We start from the raw sequence: 23,431 nt of genomic DNA on the forward strand, positions 1-23,431 counted from the left end.
ATTGACTATCGATATTATCGAATTGAACTAGTTCCATCTTCATAATTAGAAGTAAACATTACACAGCGGGTGCAGAAAAGAATTACATTTTACTAAACAAAACGGTGGATTTTGGCTGTGCAGCATAAGAAATAAGATGTGAAATAAACTCAGAATTTAGCTGAGATTTGCGATGGGCTTGCAGTATATTTGTGTCTATGGCTCTGGTGTCTGAAGGTAAAGGAAAAGTGCAATGTGCAGTAGAAATGGGCGTTTGTTTGGCAAACGCAATAAAGTTTCAACAAACAATACATAAAATGTAGCCTTTAAGTGTGCCTGGTGCTTTGTGTGCTTGTTTGCGTATGTTCCTGTGTGCGTGCTACAGTCAATTGTAAGTTTTGTTTCGCTGCCGTTCTTTATTAATAATTCGCACTCCACTGCGGGTAAGTTCTTTTCAAGTTTGTTCTGATTTTCTTAATTATGTGAATTTGTTGTGGTGCTGGTACTTAATTATGTATGTATATAAGGAATGTACTCAATTAGTTCTCATTGGTGTCGGTAATTTGTAGTAACTAACAAAATTCTTGCAGTAGTTTTTGTTCTTCTTTCGTACTGTTTGTTCTGCTCGACACAAACAGAAGACTTCAACGTTTGACCCCACAGCAAGACGCACGCCCAGCGCTCTGCAACTGCGCTGCCTGTGATTGCTGCTGCTGCTGCGGCCGTCGCTGTCATCGCCATCGTCGTCTGCGTCGTTGTCGCTTCCCCATTTGCCTATTTAGCATTACAAAACTGCTGTTTTTGTATTCTTTGAGCCGCACACCTTTTGTGAGTTTCGCTGTCGTTCGTGCTTTTTTCAACGTTCTCTTTCAATTTAATGAATCGCTGGCTACCGTGCGGGCAGGCAGCCAGACAGCGGCGTCGCTTCACGGGCGACGCGGGCGCAAGCAGAGCTGCAATAGTTACAGTTAAAGCTCTTTGAGAGTGTGCGTGTGTGTGTTTTTTGTTTTTAGGGTTCGGTTCGCGCTTCCAATTCGCTTTTCAGCACTGTTTTCATTTTCGTTTTACGCTTCATTTGCGTAACGTGCAGCTGTGTGAACTGTGGCCCTGTCCCTGCACTTGGGCACATCATGCTTCAATGCTGTTCTCGATTGCCGTCAATAGCTTCATAGAAACTAAGCACAGTAAGTTTGGCGCGCGCCGCCGCCCCTTAAATTTGTTGCTCTTGTTTTGTGTGTGTGTCGATGTCAATGAAGCGTCGCCAAAGGTCTGTAAATCTCCTCTTAGTGTATACGTGCATGTGTATGTGTGTGTGGGCAATCTGTTCGCCAGATGTTTATGTAGTGAGCATTTCGAGCTAACTGTTCCCAGGGTCGTCACCGTCGTCATCGTCTATTCTTGATTTTCACAGTTCTTTGTTCTGCATGCAGTTTTCCTGGTTTAATATGCCATTTCATTGGAAGTTTCAAGCAGCAACGAGTGCAGCAGCAGCAGAATAAAGAACAGCAGCAATTGCTTAGTGAAAACCTTACCATCAGTTAGTTGTATAAGTTGACTCTTATCTGATCAGACTACGCCTTATCAGTTATTGCCTTTGTCGCGCGCTTATCAGTGTTTTAGCTTGGCGGCGCGCTCGCTCTCTCGCATTCCAAACAAAAGATTGAGAAAACAAACTAAACAACTTTTGAGTGCAACGCACATGAGTTTCCACATATGTCGTCTATATATACTACCTGGAAATTCTAGCTGATAAAGTGATCAAAATAAATAAAGTACTACTACACTCTAAAAAAAAAAAATGAAACTGTACTCGAGTCGAGTACTAGTATTTATTATGTGACTGAACGTGAGATAGTCAACATTAATTTGGCAAATATTTCTTAATAAGAATTCAGTTGCCTAAAGCATATATAGTTATTGTGGTTACAATCACCTGGTACTTTTCTCTCTGTGTAATTCGTCATATGCCTCGTTCTGCGCCTCCCCTCGATACAATTCTTATCGTCAGCGACAGTTTTTGAAGTTCGGTGGACACAGCTGAAATTCTTATTGTTGTTTTCATTGTTTTGTGTTTTGTGAGTTGTTTAGAACGTGGCATTGCAAGCTAAATAATTAACAAGAGCTCTTAACTTTTTCTTGCAGCGAAAATTTAACTAAATCGCTATAACAATCCAAGGTGTTTGGGCATCTTCTTTTCTAGCTAAAAAAAAAAAAATAATAATAAAGAAAAATCAAAGCAAAACCCTATCGTAGAAACATTAACCCCTTACCCAAGTAAATTAGCATCTGGTGCCGGGTGCAGGAACCTCTGTAATAGACATAAAACTAACTCAGCATGGTACGCAGCCGTCGCAGCCTCTCGAAAGAGGATGCCGTCTCTCTGCTCACGGATAGCGGTATTTCGCTGTCATCGCCGCCGGCGGCGCGTGAATCCTCGCCCGCTGCGACGGCCATTAAGCGGCGCAAGAGCAGCCTCAACAGCAGCCTGCAAGATTTGTACGTGGATGGCGAGCAGGAGGCAGAGCAGGACTCAACAGATACAGATGCAGACTACATTCAACCAGAGCCGAAGAAATCACCACGCAAGACAGAGTCCTCCAAGCGCAAGCAACACGTGTGCAGTCACTGCTCTAAGGAGTTCGGAGGCAAGACCGACTTGCAACGTCACATGCTCATCCACTCCGATGAGCGGCCCCACAAATGCACCGAATGCGGCAAGTGCTATCGCCAGGCGGTGAATCTTAAGAACCACATAACCACCGCCCACGAGCACAAGAAGCAGTTCGCCTGCACGCAGTGCCCGAAGTCGTTTGCCCTCAAGGAGCGCCTTAAGCTGCACATGCGTCTGCATTCGGGTGAGAAGCCATATCCGTGTGCGCTGTGCGAGAAGCGCTTCGCACGAGGCGGCCAAGTGAGTACCGAAATAAATTTGCAATTATCTCATATTGAAACTGATAGCTCTGATTGTCCACGATAGCTCCAGCAGCATATGGTGTCCCACCACAAGATGAGCATCCAGCAATTCAACTGCACCAAGTGCTCGGCCAGCTTTTCCACCAATGCCAATCTGCGTGTGCACATGGAGCGCCATGAGCAGGGTATGGAGCACAAATGCACCATTTGCGAAAGCCAATTTGCCACTGAATTGGCTCTGCGCGCCCACATCAATCAGGAGCACCACAAGCTGAGTCAACTTGAATGTGAAATATGCCATAAGACCATCGAACCAGATGAGGATCTGGCCACGCACATGCAGAAGCACGCCGCGATTAAGACGCACGTCTGCGAGGTCTGCAATTCGTATTTTACCCAAAAGTCGCAATACAATGTGCATATGCGAATGCATACGGGGGAACGGCCATATCAGTGTCGGGTAAGTGGGAGACTAAGGCTGGCAGGAGACGTATCTTCTAATTGAATCAATGTTGCATCTGTTGCAGATCTGTCATCAAACGTTCGCCCACTCCAGCGTGCTGAAGCTGCACATTCGCAAGCACACGGGAGAAAAGCCGTTTCGCTGCCAGCTATGTACGGACGAGGTGGCCTTCTCGCAGCTGGCGCATCTCAAGAACCACATGAAGAAGATACACAAGCAGCAGAAACCATACATGTGTCCTGGCTGCCATGAGTTCTTCAAAATCAAAGTGGAGCTGCAGGCGCATTCCGAGAACTGTGCCAAGTGCAAAGCAACGGGGGAGCTCAACGATAGCCAGACCGAAGATGCTCATACACTATCCAACATACGCTTCAACATCGCCGTTGTGTTAAAGAAGATTAGCTCAGCGCAGAAGCTGCGTCAGCTGGGCTACGAGAAGCGTTTGATTGATAACGTTATCATCGCATCCCTGAAGCTGGCACAGCGTCCGTCACACGACGACCCAACGCTGACGCCTTTGGCTAGGCTGCGCTTAAATGTCGAGGAGTTTCTCAAGTGGATTGTGCCCGCGCAGACCATGCAGAAGTTCAGCGAGGAGCTGCTCTCCATCGACACGATACTCGACAAGATTGCGACCATGTACATGAACCAGAAATAGCAACAGAAAAGCAACTAATGCTCACTGCTTGCAGCAAAGCGATTGTGCCATAGAGTAAACGCCGTGCTTAGAATTAGTTCTTGCCATTTAATTTAGCTGCAATCCCAAAAAGTTAAATAGAAAATTCAACCAAATGATTTAGTCCAAAGATGTTTAGACTTAAGCCCCAATATGAATTTACACAACCTCAGTCTTAGTTATGCCAAAAAAAAGAAAAGAAAAGAAACCAGATGAAGGGTATTTCCTTTGCTTAATTTCAATGAAAACTTGCCAGAGCAGTGCTTACCGCTTAGTTTTAGCTCGTAAGTTTGCCTAAATTAAACTTAATTCATTGTGGCCATGCATATTTACTTAATTTAATCGAGCTGCATTTTGTATCCACTTCATTACACCCGTTAACGAAACCAAATATAAACCAATTGAAATCTAGATTTGCAATTGTAAATAGTATAAGCAAGTGAAACATTTTGCAAATGTTAAATAAATGAAAAAACAGTTAACAATAATGTTTCGTATATATGTATATTCACTAACAAATATGGAATCAAACACTAATTGTATATAAATTTATGAATGACTGCGCAAAGAGTATCGAGTTGTTCTCCGAAAAGAAAACCTTAGGCTCACCTAGGAAAACCACTAAACCTCTGTTCAATGCCAACAAGCTAACTACAATAACAGTTAGGTACAACTGTCAAGCATTGGTGGTTGGTGGTTGGTGGTCTGCGATCCGTTGACTGTCCCTGTCCCAGCCTCTGCCCCTGTCCCAGCCTCTGCCCCCTGTCCCAGCCTCTGTCCCTGCCCCCTGCCCCCTGCCCCCTGCCCCCCAATGGGCCCATGGAAGAGCCGCTATATATGGTCGCGTTTGTGCAAATTTATAAGCCACTCACATTAAGGCGGCAAATATTTTTATGGCCATGGCGCAACAGCAACGGAGGCATCCTCGCCATTAGCTGCCGTCCACCTGCTGCCCGCCCGAGGCTTAGGGGGCGGCTGGGGGATGTGCCTCCAATGGCGATTAATGAAATTTCCACAGCGAATTTATTGAAACGCTACCAGAGGAGTCCGTCCGCTGGGAAAATGCTGAGCGCTTGAAATATGGCAAATTTCATATATAAAATATATTTACACAAATATATATACATAGCTATGCATGTATATATGTGTATGTGTATTTGTATATGATTTTTTATGATGGCCAGCTGCTTTGGTTGGCGTTGGCGTTTGTCCATTGCGTGTCACTCGATGTTAAGGTGCGCCTCGTCCACGCTCCACCCATCGCCGTCTGCCTGCCGCCTCCGTTCCCAAATCGGGCTCGCTTCGGCCACAGCCAGCAGCTTAATGTCTACATTTGTTCTGGCCATTGCGTGTTCAGTGGCTGCCCTTTCCTTTCTCTATGCATCTCCAGCACCACGTTGCGATGGCTCCAACTACTCCTGTTACTGCTGCTGCTGCTGCTGCGGCTGCTGCTGCGGCTGCCATGGCGCATTAGAACAAATTGTTCTTGTTACGATAGGAGGATGGACATGCCTTTTGCCTTGTTTGGACCGATGGACAGAGTGCCACTGCTGTTGCTGTCGAATACCCTGCACGATGAGCATTTGCCCAATCGAGTGTTAACTGCTATAGAGTATCAAATTCTGTTGTGAATCTCTATTGGAATCTGGATTGATATGTGGCTGTCAATGATGTCTCAATATAATTTAAAAATAAAATATAATAAAATGATCTATAATATAATCTGATCTAAAATGATCAAAAATATTCTAGAATTTGTTGTATTATTTTTGTAATAAATATATAATTTATGTGGTTTATCATTCCAAATTTTCTAATTAATAAATTCTTATATATTTCTAGCTCTTATCAACAATTGGGTTTTCTATCATTTTCTTATTCCTTAGTATTATTATTATTAAATTATATATAATATAAATATATATCTTAATACATAAATTATCTATTACTTATCACTTTCAAATATATTTAATTGTAATTTATTTATAATTCCAAAGATCTTTGTTTCTCTCTTCTCATCTTCTCATCTCTTTGTTTCTCAACTTTTTATTATTTTCTTATTCTTAGTATTTGATAAAGTTATTCTAGGATATCCTTCAGTTGCTAATGCCTCGCCTTTCAGTTTTTTTCCTTCATAGATGTTTGTTTTTTCCTTTTGCTCTCTGGTTTAATGCGCTGCGAATTCGTGAAACAAATAGTCGCAGACGCAAGAGCTCTGTAACTAAGTACGCATGTTTCTTGGCTGGCTTAACTTCATCCGCATGCAGATTTCGTCTGCGCAATGTTAATGATGGGAAAAATGTGTGCTTGAAGTCAAGAGGCGGAGGAGGAGGAGCAGCCACAGCAGCCACAGCAGCAACAGCAGCAGCAGCAGCAGCAGATGGGACTGCAGCAGTCAGATCCATGCCATGACGATTCCCCGAGTTCTCGTTTTCATTTTGTGATCCGCAGCAAATTGATTCGGTTTGGGCTTTGGGTTTTCTTTCTGCTCGGTGCCCAATCATTTGACGTTGTTGGCTCGCCACTCGCATTATATAATGTGCATATATAATTCCTTTGTTGTCTGCTGCTAATTTGCAAATTTGCGCTGACATTGAGGTAATGTCATAGCTGGAATCACTGCACGCTGAGCGCCCTGGACGAGCAGAGGCCCCAATCATGGCCAGTTGACCAGCGTTCCACGTTGACTGACATCTAATTGTGTGTGATTTGTGTGCGGAGTTGGCGTTGCAAAAAGAAGCCCAGCTAATAGGCTGCTTATTTAGCCGTGAGTGGGCAAGAACTGCCTGCATACGAAATTGCAGTCCTCCACTTAGGCTAAGCCCACGATGGGTTTACTACCTTCTTACTTTTTTGTTCTAACCAGAAATTATGGAAAGCAGATGCTAACTAGAAAAGTGAAACACTAAAGAAGAATAAAGTGAGATGATATATATACAATTTGGTAGAGAACTTGTAAATTTCTTGGGAATCATCTTTACTTGAGGTGGGCAAATAAGAAAGGAAAAGAAACTCTATTGAAGCAAAAACTGTCTTAAGATATTATATTGTTCTTAACTTTATTTTGAAGACATTCTGTATGAAATTTGTCAAGATTATCGTTTCAGCTTTACCTGGTTTTACCTCTGTACTTGTTGTTATGACGGACGTATCTTCTTCACTTCGTACCCAACTCTGTTTGAATTTAGGTTTCAGATTCAACTCTAATGATATCCAGATAGATCGCAATTTCTGTATAGTTTTTAGTTATTTCCAGGTTCTATGGATATGTAAATGTTAAAGTTAATTAAATGTGTTAAAGGCGAAGTATGATTATTAGAAATGGTCTCACTACGTTCACATCATAAATAACTTTGGCTAAGCATAAAATTTGGTTAGCATGCGGTGAACATTTCTTGTATTAGCTGAGAGGACTCTAAAGTGCATTTTTTGTTTAATTATCACCGACAGCAATGCCTCATAAAGCCGACTTGAAGACTCCTACTAGGCATTAAGTTACGGCTCATGGCTGTGTCTGAATGTTGACCATGGATGGATTTTCGACAAAGCTCGTCAGCCGAACACATGCAGTCAGGCGGTCATTCAACTCGGCCCGAGCAGAGTCAAAGGCAAGTCAAAAGTCATAAAAGATATGCAAGCGCACATCCTCATACAGCCTCTATATGAGCATAAATATGTGTACATGGCACACACACTTTAGCTACACACATAGCAAGGCATATATAGATACATACATGTATGTGCGTCTCCCTACATCTGCTGCTGGTAATCCTTTGGCCGTGTGCGCCCTTTGCAGCATCAGCATCAGCACCAGCATCAGCAGCATCAACAGCAGCATCAGCAGCCGCAACAACAATTACAAATGAACGACTTCTTTGTTCTGTCAGCAATGGTTGGGCCCAAGTTCGAGTTCGAGTTGCGGTAGCACCCAAAAGAGGGGGCGTCGTCCGAGTCAGCATCTCGCATTGCTGCTCTGCAGTGTCTACGGTGGCCAGCAGCAGCAGCTGCTACGCATAAAGCATAAGCCATTTGGCCATTTGGATGCGAATGCTGCTGCGGATGCACCTCTTTTCTGTTTTTGAGGCGTGGGGTTGTGAGGGGTGTGGCGTGTTGCGTTGTAGCTGGCCAAAACAAATAGATGAGGATGCTTTGGTTGCAGACCTAGAGGAGAAGGAGGAGGCACAGGAGCAGGAGCAGGAGCAACTTGCAGCAAAATGTGCAACGTTATCATAACTAAGTGCATGGGATGCGTGTGCGCCCCAAAAGCGCCTGCATATGCATAATTCATGCTATTGAACCCTCTGCTTCAACAGACAACAGACCGCAGACAAGAGACTGCAGAGTGCGGACTGAAGGTTGAAGACTGAAGACTGCAGACTGCCGACTGTAAACTGTAGACTGCAGGCTGGACCCTGGACATGGACATGGACATGAACCTGGAGTGGCTGTGCGGCCTGGCTAGAAAAATTATAATTTCACAAGTCATAATAGGATTTGCAATTCAAATGCGAACGCAGACACAGATACAGACACAGATACAGAGACAGACGCAGACGCAGACGCAAATACAGAACTCAACTCCTTGAGTCGAGTTGCACAAATTTCTGTGGAAGGCGCAGTCAACAAATGACGACAACAATGAGCCTCTCACAGCCAGCCAGGGCAGAGCTAGCTGGCAGCGGCCGGGGCAGAGGCAGACAGCGAACAGCAGACAGCAGCCTTAGGTCCAGTCCAGTCCGGGCAGACAATGGCTGGGCCGAGCGCACGGCATAGCCAATATGTCAAAAATATTAAGCGACATGGCCATCGAGCGGGGCATAAATATGCAAACGATAAGCGCTCGCCTCTATAAAGTTGTAAAATTGACAAGCGTTGCGATGCCAAAGTCTCAAATAAAGCAATAAAATGCGCTAAAACATCGCCATCGACATCGACATCGGGCCCCATCGGGTAGACGGTAGCCGATCCCACAGTGGTCCAAATGCAAAAATTAGAAATGAAAGCCAGCGGGTTGCCTGCATAGAATTTATGCCAGTTGCCTGGCTCACAGAACCACAGCCCAACCACAGCCACAGCCACAGTCACAGCCACAGCCACTGTGGCACAAATTATGCTTCTGCTGCCGCTGCTGCTGCTGCCAGAGTTGCGACAGTCACAGCTGACTCAATCAGTGGAGGAGGATGAGCATTCAAAGCTCTTGCCCATCTATTGGGCATCAATGCATGGCTCTGCGCATTGGCTTCAAGGAAGTGCAGCTCAAGCATCATACAGATAACTAATGCGCTTGCCTGGCTGAACATCGTAATAATGTCAACTGGCTGCTGATGATGCTCCCCCATTGGGAGTGCTGGACAGACAAAGGGAAATAGGTGGACGCTGCTACTTCATGTGCCCATTGACGGCCCATCTTAAGAAGGAAGTGAGAGTTTGGCATTCAATTTCTTAGTCCTCCAACACGGTCATTGACTAAAATATACCCCGCTGACCGCAGAGGAATGCCAAATCTAATGAACTTGGCTTTAATTACGTGAAATATGGCAAGAATTTGCTTTATCCACTCTTTCAAATTCATAAATTTCGTTTTGAATATTTTTCAGCATAGGGGAACAAAAGACTTAGGCAACGAACTTGACAATTTTCTAGCTAAAAAGGCGAACGAACCGACGTTTTGATTAGGACTTAAGCTCAGCCAGTGCTCACTCGCTGCGTCATAAATATTTAATGATAATGATGATTTAGCCAGGCGCTGGCCACGTTCCACGTTCCGTTGGCTATATGTATGTATGTATGTGTGGATGGCCATAGAATAGCCTTGATCTTAGCCTTTGGCTTGACTTTGACTTTAGCTTCAATTTAAATCAAATGCGTGCGCCGATGCCTGCGTCGCTCTGAAGTTTTACCTTTTATATTTAGCTGACCGACACACTCGCACACATACACATATCTATATAATAGATATATGTGTACATGTGTTTGTGCTATTTTTAGAGCCGCATTTAAGTGGCGACCGCTTTTGCGGCCTGAACTCTCGCTAAAATATGTCCCGCTGTGAATTATGTGTCTACATAAATTATCAGGCCAGGAATTAATCATTTTTTGTGCAGGACTGTAACCGCTGAGGCTGAAGCTCAGTCCCTGACTCCACTCGCACTCGAACTTCATTCCAGTCCTGGCCAACAGCTTTGGCCCGCTTCTACGGCTGCGGCTGTCCATTAGGTACCAAAGCGCAGCTAAAGTCTACAGATATAGTTTGGCACTGACTGTAACTGGCCCAGGCTTGTGGGCACTTAAAGTCGTTTTGAATTTTTGTCTCTTTGTCTTGGCACTCGGTTTGCCTTCGGACTAGATTTCCCATTGCTATAGCTGCTAGCGCCTTCAAAATGCTGCAGCTCAGTGGATTGGCTACGCTACTAAAATGCAAATGAGTTTTGCTCAATATACTAAAACAAAAAAGTCTTGAAATAGGGATACGCTCAAATGTCATAAGTTAAATTATATTTTAGTTTTGTTTTAGACAAATCGGTCAATGGGCTAGAAATTAACTCTGTGAAGCTGCTTTAAAATCGATTGACTATGACAACTAATACTACGACTGCTACTACTACTACTATACTACGTTAGTAGTAGACTACAACTGATACTCCTGCCACTGCTATTACTATGACTGCATTGCGACAATTTACATTTGTTACTTCTACAATTATTACGACTTTTACTCCCACTAAAACTACTACTATTATTACTACGACTGTTACTCCCACTTCTACTGTTGCTCTTACTACTACCATTCTACTACTCCTATGTACTCTCTTTTACGTTACGTACATTTCAGATATCATTCAAATATGCTTTATAATATAGTACATAGTATAAATTTTTAAATTTCTTGAATTTGAAATTTCGCTTCTTTCTGCAGTCAGCTAAATATAAGAAATTCTGATTAAATTCTATGTTTTTACTATCTTTAGAAATATCTCCAATAGGCCTTTGTTGCTCTGGCTTCAAACTTTGTTATCTAGAATTAATTCTTTGTAACAATTAAATAAATAAATATCTTCGATGAGCAGTGAATCCACTATTTAACTTAGCTGGAAGTTATTTGCTTGGTTAGGTTTTCCCTTTCTGCCTAAACACATAGTAAGTCTAATGTCTAATAAATAAATGGCATTGCTATTCTTCCACTTTAATCAGATTAAAGAAGGTTAGAGTGAAAGTCTAATGATACGGCATTCTCTTAGACGACGATTTTATTGATTTCTATTTATTGAATCTTTTCTTAGACATAATACTGATAAAAATCAGATAAGAAAACTGCTTTCCGCTTTTAGCATATTATTATACAAGGTACAAATGAATATAACATATTATTGTTTCTAATCGATTGTGTTGCATTGTTGCTTTGCTGTATCGATTCCCTTGTTACTTCGTATGTTTGCCCTAAAACCAATAATTTGATGTCGTTAGCCATATTGTTGAGATTGTGCTCATATTGTTATTGTTGTTATTCTTGCTGTTGTTGTTGTTGTTGTTGTGGCTGTTACTGTTGCCTATAATTGATACGTGCTGCCCTGTGCGCAAAGACAAAATCTGGCCACAGGCTATTTGCTTTGGCTCCTCGACTCGAACGCATCTGCTGCTGCACAAGCGTGGGGCGTGGCACGGTCTCGAGCGGAGCAGCACGGCTGTGGTGCGGCTCTGCTCGTGAATGACAGGCTGAACCGCCCCACTGACTGCGTCTGCAGTTGCCAGTTGCCATTTGCCAGTTGCATTGCATAAATGTCAAGGAAATCGCATGTCCACCCTCGTTTGTTTGCAATTTTATTGTGCAGCAGCAAGGCTACAGAGCCAACAGAGCCAACAGAGCCAGCAGAGCCTGCATATGCCGGGCGTGGCAGGGGCTGTTGCCTGTTGGGGGCCGACCCACTTGTAAAGCATTTTATAATTTAATTTTCATATGAACGCCTGAAACGTCGCGTCGTCTGACTATCAAGTGGGTGTTGCTATCGATTATTATCGATTACTTTTCAGCCTGGCAATCATAAATCATAAATCGTAAAGGGCACCACCCGCTCGTCCTCGACGTGGCAATGGCCGCTTAAGGCTTTCAGCAGTTCATTTATCACTTGGCAAACGGCAAGTGGCGTAAAGAAAAACAAAAGACTTAGGCAACAAACTAAGTACGCCTGTCTTCTAATGTTCCCATCTGTCGCCTGTCTGTCGTGTGTCTCCGTCCTGGTCTTCTTCTTGCTGCTTCTTCACGCTGGCATCATCCACTGGCGTGCTACCGTCCGGTAACAAAAGTGATAATTAATGTGTAAACTGAGTCCCCGGCCGCTCTCTCCCGCTCATCCGACATATGCGTACATGCATCCTGGCAAAGCCAAACAAAATTGTCAACAGCTGGAAGCTGCAAGGAGTGCGCAGAGCGCACAGGGAAGGTAACTCAGCTCAGCTCCGCTCCACTCTGCATGCTAACCAAGGTGCTGACACTAAGCACTTGTCACCCAGCCCCAGTCGAGCTGCTGCTGCTCGCATGCGTGTGTCTCTGTGCTTGCGATGCCATGACTCCATCTGCGCCCCCCCTGCCTCGCCGCCTGTCCTTGTCTCATGCAGCTGGACAAATTGCAGTTGTCGTCGTTGTCGTTGCTGCTGCTGCTGCTGCTGCTGCCTCCTCTTATAATATTTCTGCCAGCTTCTGCCCGTTGCTATGTGCGTAGTTATGCAAACAGTGGCGAGCCACAAACAAGTTGTTGCAGTTGTGCATGCTGCTGCTGCTGATGCTACTCCTGCTCCTGCTGCTGCTGCTGCTGCTGCAGCTTTGGTTGTCGTAATTAAAGGTCAACATTTGTGCATGTTGTCAATGGCACGATCATGTGAACGCAGAGCCAGCTCGCAATGAAAACTGAGAGCTTTCTGCTCAATTGATCAAACAACTAGCATCTGGATCTCTGTCACCTAACAATTTGTAAGCATTAGAAAACATTGCGAATTCAAATGAGTAAAGCTGAAGATTTCTAGTGAGTAAAGATTTCTAGTTAGGCCTAGCGGTATTAATTGTTAGCTCTAAATATTCTCTATATATATTTGATGATGATGAAAAGAGCTGAATTGCCCATTAGATTTTCATGATGAATTGACAAGAGGCTTAACATGATTTAAAAATCAGAGATAAATTTTATTTATTATTATTTAAATTTCATATTTCAATTCATGAAATGCAAATAGGTTTTTAGACTTTAATTTTATATTAGGCACATTTACAATAAATTATTACATACAAATTTTCCTATTTTATTTTTAATTTTATTTTCATATTATTTCCTATATTTACATTAAATTATTCAATACAAATTTTAGATTAGTTTTTATCATATATATTGTGTGTAATATGGATTTGTATACAAGGGAAACCCTTGATAAATAATATATTAATTACCCTTATATTTAAGATTATATTATGTATTACCTTGTAAATTTATATAAATTACATATAAACTTTAACTGATGTCAATTTGTGTTTTTCAATTGAGTTTTAGTCAAGTTGCTCTTTCATTCAATTTATAACCATTTTAATAAAAATTTAAATTATATTTAGCTTAAAAAATGCGAACTAATTGTTAAAAAGGTTAAGCTATTTACAAAATATTTTGACTTAATAAAAAAAAAAAAAAAAATAACAAAATAAAAATGATTTCAGCTCTATGACAAATTGAAAAACTTGTATTTGTTAAGTTTCAAAAATTAAAAGCTGTTAGTGCGAGCTCAACTACTTCCTTAAGCAATTAATGTTTCGACTTGCTATATAGAAAATGGACACATCATTTGAGCAGACTTTTAACACTTTAGCTGCTTTCAATTTGGAAAACTTTTACGAGTCGCATCTTTTGCCTTGACTGAGATCTGACTCTCGCTCCACTGGCAATGCCATTGGCAATGACTCTCAGCTCTGGCGCTGGCTTCGACTTTGGCTGTGGCTTTGACTTTCAGACCCTGCCATGCTCATTTGCAATTTATATAAAAGCAAATTTTCATGTTGATTACTGCTTAGGCTTTGCTTGCTGTTGGTGTTGTTGCGGTTGTAGATGCTGTTGCAGATGCTGTTGATGTTGCTGTTGATGTTGTTGTTGTTGCTGTAGCGATTGCTGTCGATTTTCAATTGCTCATGGGCTGCAACAGCATCAGCAGGTGAAATTTTCACTTTTGCTGCTCGGTTTTGTTTGGACGCAGCGCACTTAACCATTATTACCATTGTTATTCAACAGAAATACAAATTTTTAATGAAACTGGCCAAGTTGCTGCTCCATTGCCTGCACAAATTGCAATCTGTTCTGCGGCCTTCTCCTGCCTGGCTGCATACAAATTTGTATTGTTGTTGCTGCTTTGACTTCGTCATGCTTTCATTGTTTCTTATGCACAATGTGCATTGTGCGATATTTCAGCCAGCAACAGTTGCTGTTGTTTTTCTATTTTTTTTTTCTATTTTTCCCTGCGCTAATTACAGCTAGCTGGCTTTTGTGATTGATTGCAAGTGCAGCGCTTCGCCGTAGCTGCAGCTGGAGCTGCAGCTGGAGCTGGAGCTGGAGCTGCGGCTCCCATGAAGCGTGGCACGTGTTGCGTTTAATGTGCAGTTTCTATTACTCTCGCCACTCGCCGCCGTCGAATTGAAAGTGAAACTCGCGTTTATGAGCTCTGCTCTTTATATTCGCATAGTTCCAGACCAAGTCTCAGATCAAGCCCAAGCCCAAGTCCAAGTCCATGCCCAAGCTCTGGTTAGAGCTGGTGAACAACTTGCACTTTTGGCTGCGGCCCATTGATAATTGACCTCATTTAAGATGTTGCTGCTGCGATAAGGCGATAGGAATTAAAAGCGGCATCCACTAATTTAGCCAGGACCCGTCCTGAGCTACCTAGCAAGGCTCTGATGCTTATCGAGCGGCCCTTAAGCCTAGACCAAAGACATTGACTGGCTGCTGCTGCTGCTGCTGCTTCTGCTGTTGCCAATTGCCAATCGCGGCCAGCAATCGCGCCTCGCTAACGAGACGACGTCGACAACATGCTGCAGGCACTGCCAGCGAGGGCTGTTCCACAAGATTACAGTCAATTACAGCTAATTAGTTTGGCCAGGGAAAGTCCTGAGCTAGCGAAAATGCCAAATAATTAAAATAATTCATGAAATTTTCTTTTCAGTTTTTACATCGAATCAACTGAATTGATTATTCATATTAGATTTCAAATCGTGATTAACCACATTTGGCTGCCTCGATATCCGTCGAGCTACCCTCGTCCATTTGGTAGAATCTAAACCTGAGCCCGAGACGCGCCTCGCAGTGGCTGCCGCTGCATAAGCATCTGTAACTTTTCGCGCTTATCTAAGCAATAAATCTTCGATGGCGGTGGCAAGTCCCAGCTCTCAGCTTCCAGCTCCCAGCTCCCAACTCCCAACTCCCAGTTCGAGACCATGTCCAAGTCCAAGACCAAGTCCAGGTCGTGCGGGCGTTGGCTTTGCCTTCGCCTTTGCCATTGCCAGTGCCAGCCACTTGATGGCTAAGTGACTGAGCCGGAGACTGACTGACAATCAACCTCGATGCTTGATTCGCGATTCCAGATTTGAGATTCACGATACTCATTGTCCATTGCCCGTTGCTCGTTGCCCAATGCCAATGGTCGATGGTCGATGGTCGTCCAGCTTCTCTAATGGGCTAATGTCACACTTCCTATCCCATCTAGCAATAAGCCAGACCAGGCCAGGCCAAGAGTAGCAATCGTTGCTGCTGGCAACGCCTAACAAATGCGACCCACATACGCGACCAGTTGGCTGACCAAATTTTGCATCGCCCTCTCCACTTGCACCCGTCCGCCCGGCCTTTGTACGTACGCTGGGCTTGTTACGGAACTCGCTTGCATTTCCAGTGGCTCAGTGGCAATAAATTTCAATTTGCTGGCCGGCCAGAGCTTAAGCCTGGGCCTGGGCCTCTACCTCTACCTCTGCCACTGGCTCTGCCATTGCCTCTGCCTCTGCCTCTATCTTTGTCTACGTACTGCTGTAGTAGTAGAGTCTTGCTAGGCTGCCTAGCAACAATGCAATGCGGAGGTAAAATGATAAAAATTCGATTACATTCAGGTGTGAAACTTACATATATCGCAGCGATTTACTTGTTTGTACGCTACACACAGCAAATGCAGCTTACCAGGTCAGCAGATGCAAATATACCTGTAAATTGAATGGAAATGGGAATTGTGGAATATATTTTAGTGAATATATAATTTTCAATTTTTATAATATTTATATTTTATTTATATTTATACTTTTTTGGTTGCTCATAATATAAGTTACAAAATATATTTTTAGCAATTTATTACTAAACATTAATTATAAAATATATACATATATTATAATTATATAATCAAATATTGTTGTACTAATATTTAAATTTTCTAAACTTAATAAAAAAGAAATAATTCCATAAATAAGATGTAATATTATCAAACAAAAATCTTATATATTCATTTATTTTTAAATTATTCGAGTATCATATTACATTAAATTAAAAATTTACATATACGATTCTGAAATCAAATCAAATATATATTAATTTATTTGAATTCAATCATTTATTTTTAAATACTTTAGTATCATGTGTCTCATTATTGTGTTAAGACATCATAATTAATTTAAAAATATTATTAAAAATTCTACATTTCAGTCAGACGTATTTTTAAAATATGTTCATATGACCTTTTTCTTGTCATTTTGAAAATCTTTTCGTCCAGCTATAAATTAGTATACTTATTCACATAATAAAAACTAAAAAATAAAAAATAATATTGCTTATCTAAAATCAAGCTAAAATATCGTCAAGTTTCTGGCTTTGGGATAACATCAAGCGAAACTTGTTGCTGCGCCGCTCCGAATCGGTGGCTCAGCAATCTTTGCATCGCAGCCAGAGTTAGCCACTGCAGTAGCTCATTGGAGAATCGGCTCAAATATCATTTGGCCGGCTTGCTAGAGTGCCAGCCAATTGTCAGGCAGTCGGACACTCAGACGGTCGGCTGGTCGGCTAGTCGGCTGGCTGGAGCTGGGCTGGCATCCTTTTTTTTTTTTTTTTTTTTTTTTCTTTTACACGACTTCCATTTGGGATTGGCCCCGGCCCTTGTTGGTCATTAATCATGCGCCTGTGAACGACAAGCGTATAAGTTACTAGCGCACTAACCCAAAAAAGGCCAATGGAATGAGCTCAAGCCCTGGCTCAGGTCGTTTGGCTGGCATCGATTCCCGGCTCCAGGACCACAAAAGAAAGCAGCCCAGCAGCGGCAGTTCGCCCAATACCTAATTGGATGCAGATGCCTAACGGGCACAACTAGAAAGAAAACCAACTTCGAGGAAGACAGAGAGAGAGAGAGAAAGAGAGAGAGAGGGGGAGCATATTTGCAATTTGAGTGCTCGCTTCGTTGATTTTTGGCTATTTAAGCGATGCGCAATGGATTTGTGTCATAATTGAAATGTTGGAACAGGCCAATGCACGCGATTCTGCAGCGCATCAGTGCATCAGAGCATCGATGCATTGGTGCATTGGTGCATCGGTGCGGCGGATGCGGCTGATGCGCTGGCTGCCTGGCAGAAGCAATTAAAACCAGTTTTCACTTTTACACACCATAACCAATGGCCACAGCCCAAAGGCAACATCAACATCATTTTCACCATGTGAACTGTACTCGAGTCGCGGGCTGAGAACGCTCTCGTTGTGGAATTTCTATGCCCAACACCCACAATGGACATCGAGTGCTCACCATTCAGTGCAGGCCGTTTGTTCAGCCGTCAACAGCCATTAGCACTTTGGCACATAATTGATACGTGGCTGGGCCATAAAGCAAAATGCATAGACATCATAGCCAACCACATCCACATCCACATCCACTGTGGAGCTGGGCATAGACACTTGGATCTCCAGAAAATGACGTTGTAAAAATGGCAGCACGTTGAGCGGCTTTTTCATGCTGTGTTCCTGCACAGATTTTCTTATACAACACCTCGGGGGCGTTTTGTGCCGTTTGCCATACGACACCAAAGAAAGATCCACAACAGCAACAACAACAACAACAGCAGCAGCACTCAGAGAAGCAGAGAACTGAAGGAGAAGGGCTTGCGCTGGTGTATGGAGTCTGGTGCCGCAACGTAACTAACAATTTATTTAATACGCTGTACGTGCGCTTTAATAAAAGGCTCAATCAATCTGCGGGCGCGAAGAACAAAACATAAAAAAGTCCCTAAAAAAGTCAAATATGTGGGAATAGCGCATCAAGCAGCTGCTCGACTCTGAGATGCTCTTGACAGTTGACCCAAAGATATTCAATTGAATATCGAAAAAATCTATTGATTGATTCTCCAATAACTGAAAAGCATATAGCACACACACACACACACACACACACACACACACACACACACATACACACACACACACACATACACACACACACACACACACAGACAGACAGAAAAAGAGAAAGAACGAAAAACAACAAAGCCTTTCATATAACAGTTACGAGTGCACGTCAAATAGAAATTTTTTGTATTTATTTAAAAATAATTATAGCAATAATAAATTGAAATTATAGTGACCCATTACTAAAATATTAATATAAAAATATATTATAGTCATTAACTTTTGGATTTTAGGCAATAATTGCCGTGAGAAACTCAAAAGTCGAGCTTTATATTAATTTATATTAATTCATAACTTAAATCCAATTTACAATAATTATTTGTTATTGTTTTATAAGCCTTAAGTTTTAAGTTTTTAATTTTATGCACATTTATAAATTAAATTTGTAAAATTAATTAATAATAATTTAATATGAATTTAAAATATTTAATAAGAATTAATAAAAGAAAAGAATAATTTTATTTTAATTCTTTAAAATAGATTTTATTAATTTATATACATTTTAAATGTATTTAAAATATATATCAATTCATAAATCAGTTTTCCAATAAGTTTTCAATTGATTAATACTTTTAATTCATATTAAGTTTTAATTTAGAGTTTTCTTATTTTATAACAATAAAAAAGATATTAATGTTAAATTTGATTATAAATTGATTTGTTTAATATTATATTTATATATTATATTATATTATATTATATTATATTATATTATATTATATTATATTATATTATATTATATTATATTATATTATATTATTAAACACTATTTTATTATATATTTCTTTAAAATATTATTTTTTATATACAGAGTTATTTATTTGTTTAACTATTCAGCACGTTGAATGAGAAAGATAATATTTTCTTGTGTTTTTGTTACATTTTATGACACAGAGCAAATCGTTCCGCTTTGCATAACCCAACAGGGCATTTAGAAGAACCTCTTTGAGGTAAGCACATACACAATATGTGTGTATGTGTGCAGTGTCTCAAGTGCATGGGCCCCGAGGAATGATGTGATCTGATGTGATGCTGGCCGAGTCCAAGTCCGAGTCTAGTGACAGAGAGGGAGACAGCAGCGAAGTCTTTTGACGACTGCGTCGATGTCGATCCTTTTGGCGCTGCTGCAGACAGCGTGTCGAATGGTTTATGCGGACCTGTGATGGCAGCGCTGGTGGTGCTATTGGTGGCTGGTGCTGGATGCTGGGAGTGGGGCGTTTTGGTTGCTGAACGGCTTTTCGCTAATGAAGCCATAAAGATATGTATTATTCCTATGCCATAAATTTAGCTGAGCCGCCATGCGCTTCGACTGTGACACCCACATGGAAGTGAAACAAAGAGCAAAAGGTAGACAGACATGGAGAGAGGGGGAGGGAGGTGGCGTGGAACAGGAACAGGAAAAACACTTCAGTCTCTTTTGGTGGGTTGTTCGTTCCCTTTGCATCTGGCACGTCGCCGCTTTGATTATCTCGCAATGTTTATGCATTTGACGCTGGTGCCGCATTTAATTTTAACAACAATTAGCCACGCAAATGCAACAGCTCGAGGGGGCGTGCCCGCTGCGAATAGGGTTTTGCCTTTTGGCAACAGAACGTTCCTGCTGGCCACGTCTAACCCTAGCGCAAAGCGTTTGCCAGTTGCCAGTTGCCAGTTGCGGCTCGAGTCGACTCTCTCAAACGCCTAACAAGGTGTCAATATCTTAAAAATGTTATCTTTCTGCACATAAAACTCAAGCGGATCATAGTAAATCAGCCTTTGGTAAGCAGACGATGGCCTGGCCTCGGTCAGCGTCGCAGTCGCAGTCGGAGTCACAGTCCCAACGAGCTCAACCCAACCCAGCCCAGCCCAGCCCAGTGCAGCTTGGCTCAGCTAGCCAAAGACTATAACAATGGCCGCTTGGCCAATGGAGCGCACAACGTGCCTTTTATACGCCGGATTTACGAGCCAAGTCGACGACGTCGTGGCGAAGAAATATTCGATGGCCAAGCAACGATTAAAACGGACTCTTCACGCATGCGCGCACACACACACAACGGCACAGCCCGAGCTGCTGCATAATGGCTATCATGGGCCACTATGCGCGGCGTATGTTTAGGTAGAGGTTATGAAATACTAAAAATATATGTATATCACGTAATTAAACTCATATGCAAGATATTCTGTATTGGCGCATTATCACTTGTAATCTGAACATGTTAAATATTCATATCTATAATAAATATACATTTAAATAGGTTCAAATTAATTATAATAATCTAAAAGTGTTTTATAAAAACTCGTATATCGTTTATAAACACTCGTATAATGTTGATAATATTTATAAATATTATTAAAAGTTGTATTAATAATAAAAATAATAATATACTTTAAGATTTGTTTATCAAAGTAGGCGTCTAAACTCATTTATCAATTTATTTTAAAATCAAAATTATTAAAAATATCTGTCTGAATTTATAAAATATTCATGAAAAATGTATGTATACGTATGAATCAGGGAGCAGTTAGAAAATAATAAATTGGAATTCATTAGCTTTCTATGCGCTTCTCATATGTACATACTAGAAAGCAGTGCCATTTCCTAAGCCTAGAAATTTTCTCATCAGCAATCATTAATAAGTTCACAACTTGAAATAATAATAGTATTAATATTACTATTATTATTCTCATTAAATGCTTTACTTAACTTAAAATTTTTACCAGTATAGTAAGAGGGGCTCGCTTGCTAGCTCGCTGGCTGAGTGGCTGGGTGTTTGCCCTGGCAGCATTTGCAACACCAGAACAACATCGACATGAGCATCGGCACTGAGCTGAGCTTGAGGCATGCATGGGGTATGGGATTGGGGAGCAGTCGCATCATGTGCGCATTGCACGCACGTGATTAAAGCGCAGCCCCGTTGAGTAAGGGCAGCGGCATGAAGGCGGCCGCGTAGGGGGTGAGGGGGCTGCTGCGGCTGCTGCTGCTGGAGAGTGCTCGCGATGCATGCTTATAAATCAGAATTCAGTTTCGGTCCCAATGACGTCGACAATCAGCTCAAAGGCAAACCAGAGGCGGTGCGGGTACGCACAATATATTGATAAATAAATAAGTTCGCCAACGGCTTTTGTCTTTACGAGTAGTCGGGCAATATCTTCTTGTAATATTGTTGTTGTTGTTGTTGTTGTTGCTGATACTGTTGCTGTTGTATTCAGTTTTCGTACAAGTTCAATGCACTTGTGCAACTGGTTTAAATTAAAATTTGAAAATTCATTTTGAATGATTTATGCACAGCATCTTCTGCAGCACGTTGCGATTTCATTGCCGAAATTAATATCAGAATGTTTTACGATCCAAATATAAGCGTCTGGCCAGCATTCACAATTCACAACTCACAACTCAGAATTCACAATTTACAATTCAAACGGCGTCCATGTCTGACTTTTGACCCTGGCGCCGGCTCGTCTTGTAGCCAATAAATTAAGGCGTTCAAAAGATATGCCGCTCTGATCAGCCAAGCCGAGCAGCTGAGCCAACCTCTGGGCCCAGAAGAGTTCTTAGAACTGCGCAAAGGTAAATAAGTGCCTGAGATTTGTCATAGAGCCAAGGCGATCAGCCTGCGCTGATAATAATAATAATTTCAAGTTTGCTTTTCTAATACGATTTTCTAATTTCTCAGCTATTAAGATTGGCTTCCAGTTGAGAAATTCCTTAATTGCAATCTCAGTGCGTCATGTCAAAGTCAAGGCGGGTCTAATCCGAGCTTAAGTTGCTTTAATAACTGTATCTTCGGGCTCTCTAATTAAAATCTCGCCCCGCATATGAGAAGTACTTCAACTCTTTAGCATTAGCATAATCCTCGGCTTTGGCTCCCTCTTGGCCACATTACACAAATTCCTCGTACTGTTCAGTTAAATCTCTGTAAGTACTGCTTAAGACTGCGCTTTAGTCGCTTGGCTGCCTCGATCGAATTTCCGTACGGCCCATTGACAATCTCGAGAGAGATTGCATTAATAACGATCGAGTGCTCTCGGACAGGATTGGCACAGCCCTGACAACGGCTTCACAAGTTTTGGCTCGTGCGCAGCCAAAGAATTAATTATCTTCATCTCACATTTCAATGGCCGTTGGCTAAACTTTATATTTACAGCGAGGCATATGCGATTATCGAACTCTAGAATTTTCGAGCCAGTTATGAAATCGCCTATGGCCTGCCGCTGTTATAAATGTTTAATTTGTTTATAGATTGATTAATATATTTGCTTGCTTTATTTGTTGCCATTAATTATAGTTATAACGTACGTCAACAAAATATTTTTTTTTCTTTGCCTGAAGACAGAGAGATTTGATCTGGGGTTAAGTTTGAACAGAATCTTTAAATATTATATTCTAAATACATATTTGAGCATCTACAGAGTCTTTAAGTCTACCAAACTTGAGAATAATTATGTAAAGTAAAATTTAAAAAAAAATTTTATTTTATTTTGAGTAGTAAGTGAGATAAACTATTGTAATAAAATTAAATAAATATTCGTAGTAAAATTTACCTATTATAAATCATCGATTGTTTGGGTTCCGTCTCAATTGTACCAGGTTTTCAAGTTCCATTATTGCTACTTATCTAATACTTACCTTTCTCCCGATACATCTCCCACGATAGCTCAGCTCGAAAAGCTACTGTGCGAGTATGGCAGAGCTCTCAAGAATCGATAATAAGATAAATGCGATGGCAGTAAGAATTTGAGTATGAATAAGAATGGCTGACAGTCGGCTGACACCTACTTCTGCCAATTCGTCATATATAATGCATGCAGTACACTGTGTAATGAGAGACCGAGGGCGAGTGGCCAGCACAGCTTGTAGTACGCCTTCATTTATGTGACGGGACAGAAGTGTTTTGGGGAATGCCGAAAGGTTATTTACCTGTCTTTACGTCAATAATGGAGAACTGAGTCGAACTTAACAGGGCAGGGACTGTCAGA

The 23,431-nt window shown here is 41.7% G+C and overlaps 1 protein-coding gene across 3 annotated transcripts; it reads left to right on the forward strand.

Moving 5' to 3' along the window:
* Positions 1-10: 10 nt before the first annotated feature.
* Positions 11-4,519, forward strand: LOC6583223 (zinc finger protein OZF). Of its 3 annotated transcripts, none has more exons than XM_044009753.1 (4): positions 11-422; positions 2,122-2,890; positions 2,957-3,352; positions 3,420-4,519. In XM_044009753.1, the coding sequence occupies exons 2-4, from the start codon at positions 2,315-2,317 to the stop codon at positions 4,011-4,013; spliced, it is 1,566 nt and encodes a 521-aa protein (XP_043865688.1). In that variant the 5' UTR covers positions 11-422; positions 2,122-2,314; the 3' UTR covers positions 4,014-4,519. The 3 variants fall into 3 exon arrangements, with proteins under 3 accessions (XP_043865688.1, XP_015018263.1, XP_002008897.1); XM_015162777.3 differs by having other exon boundaries at positions 11-216; XM_002008861.4 differs by lacking the exon at positions 11-422 and adding an exon at positions 461-1,163.
* The last annotated feature ends 18,912 nt before the right edge of the window (positions 4,520-23,431 follow it).

Source organism: Drosophila mojavensis, unplaced genomic scaffold (assembly GCF_018153725.1).
Source record: "Drosophila mojavensis isolate 15081-1352.22 unplaced genomic scaffold, ASM1815372v1 contig_74, whole genome shotgun sequence".
NCBI lineage: Eukaryota > Metazoa > Arthropoda > Insecta > Diptera > Drosophilidae > Drosophila > Drosophila mojavensis.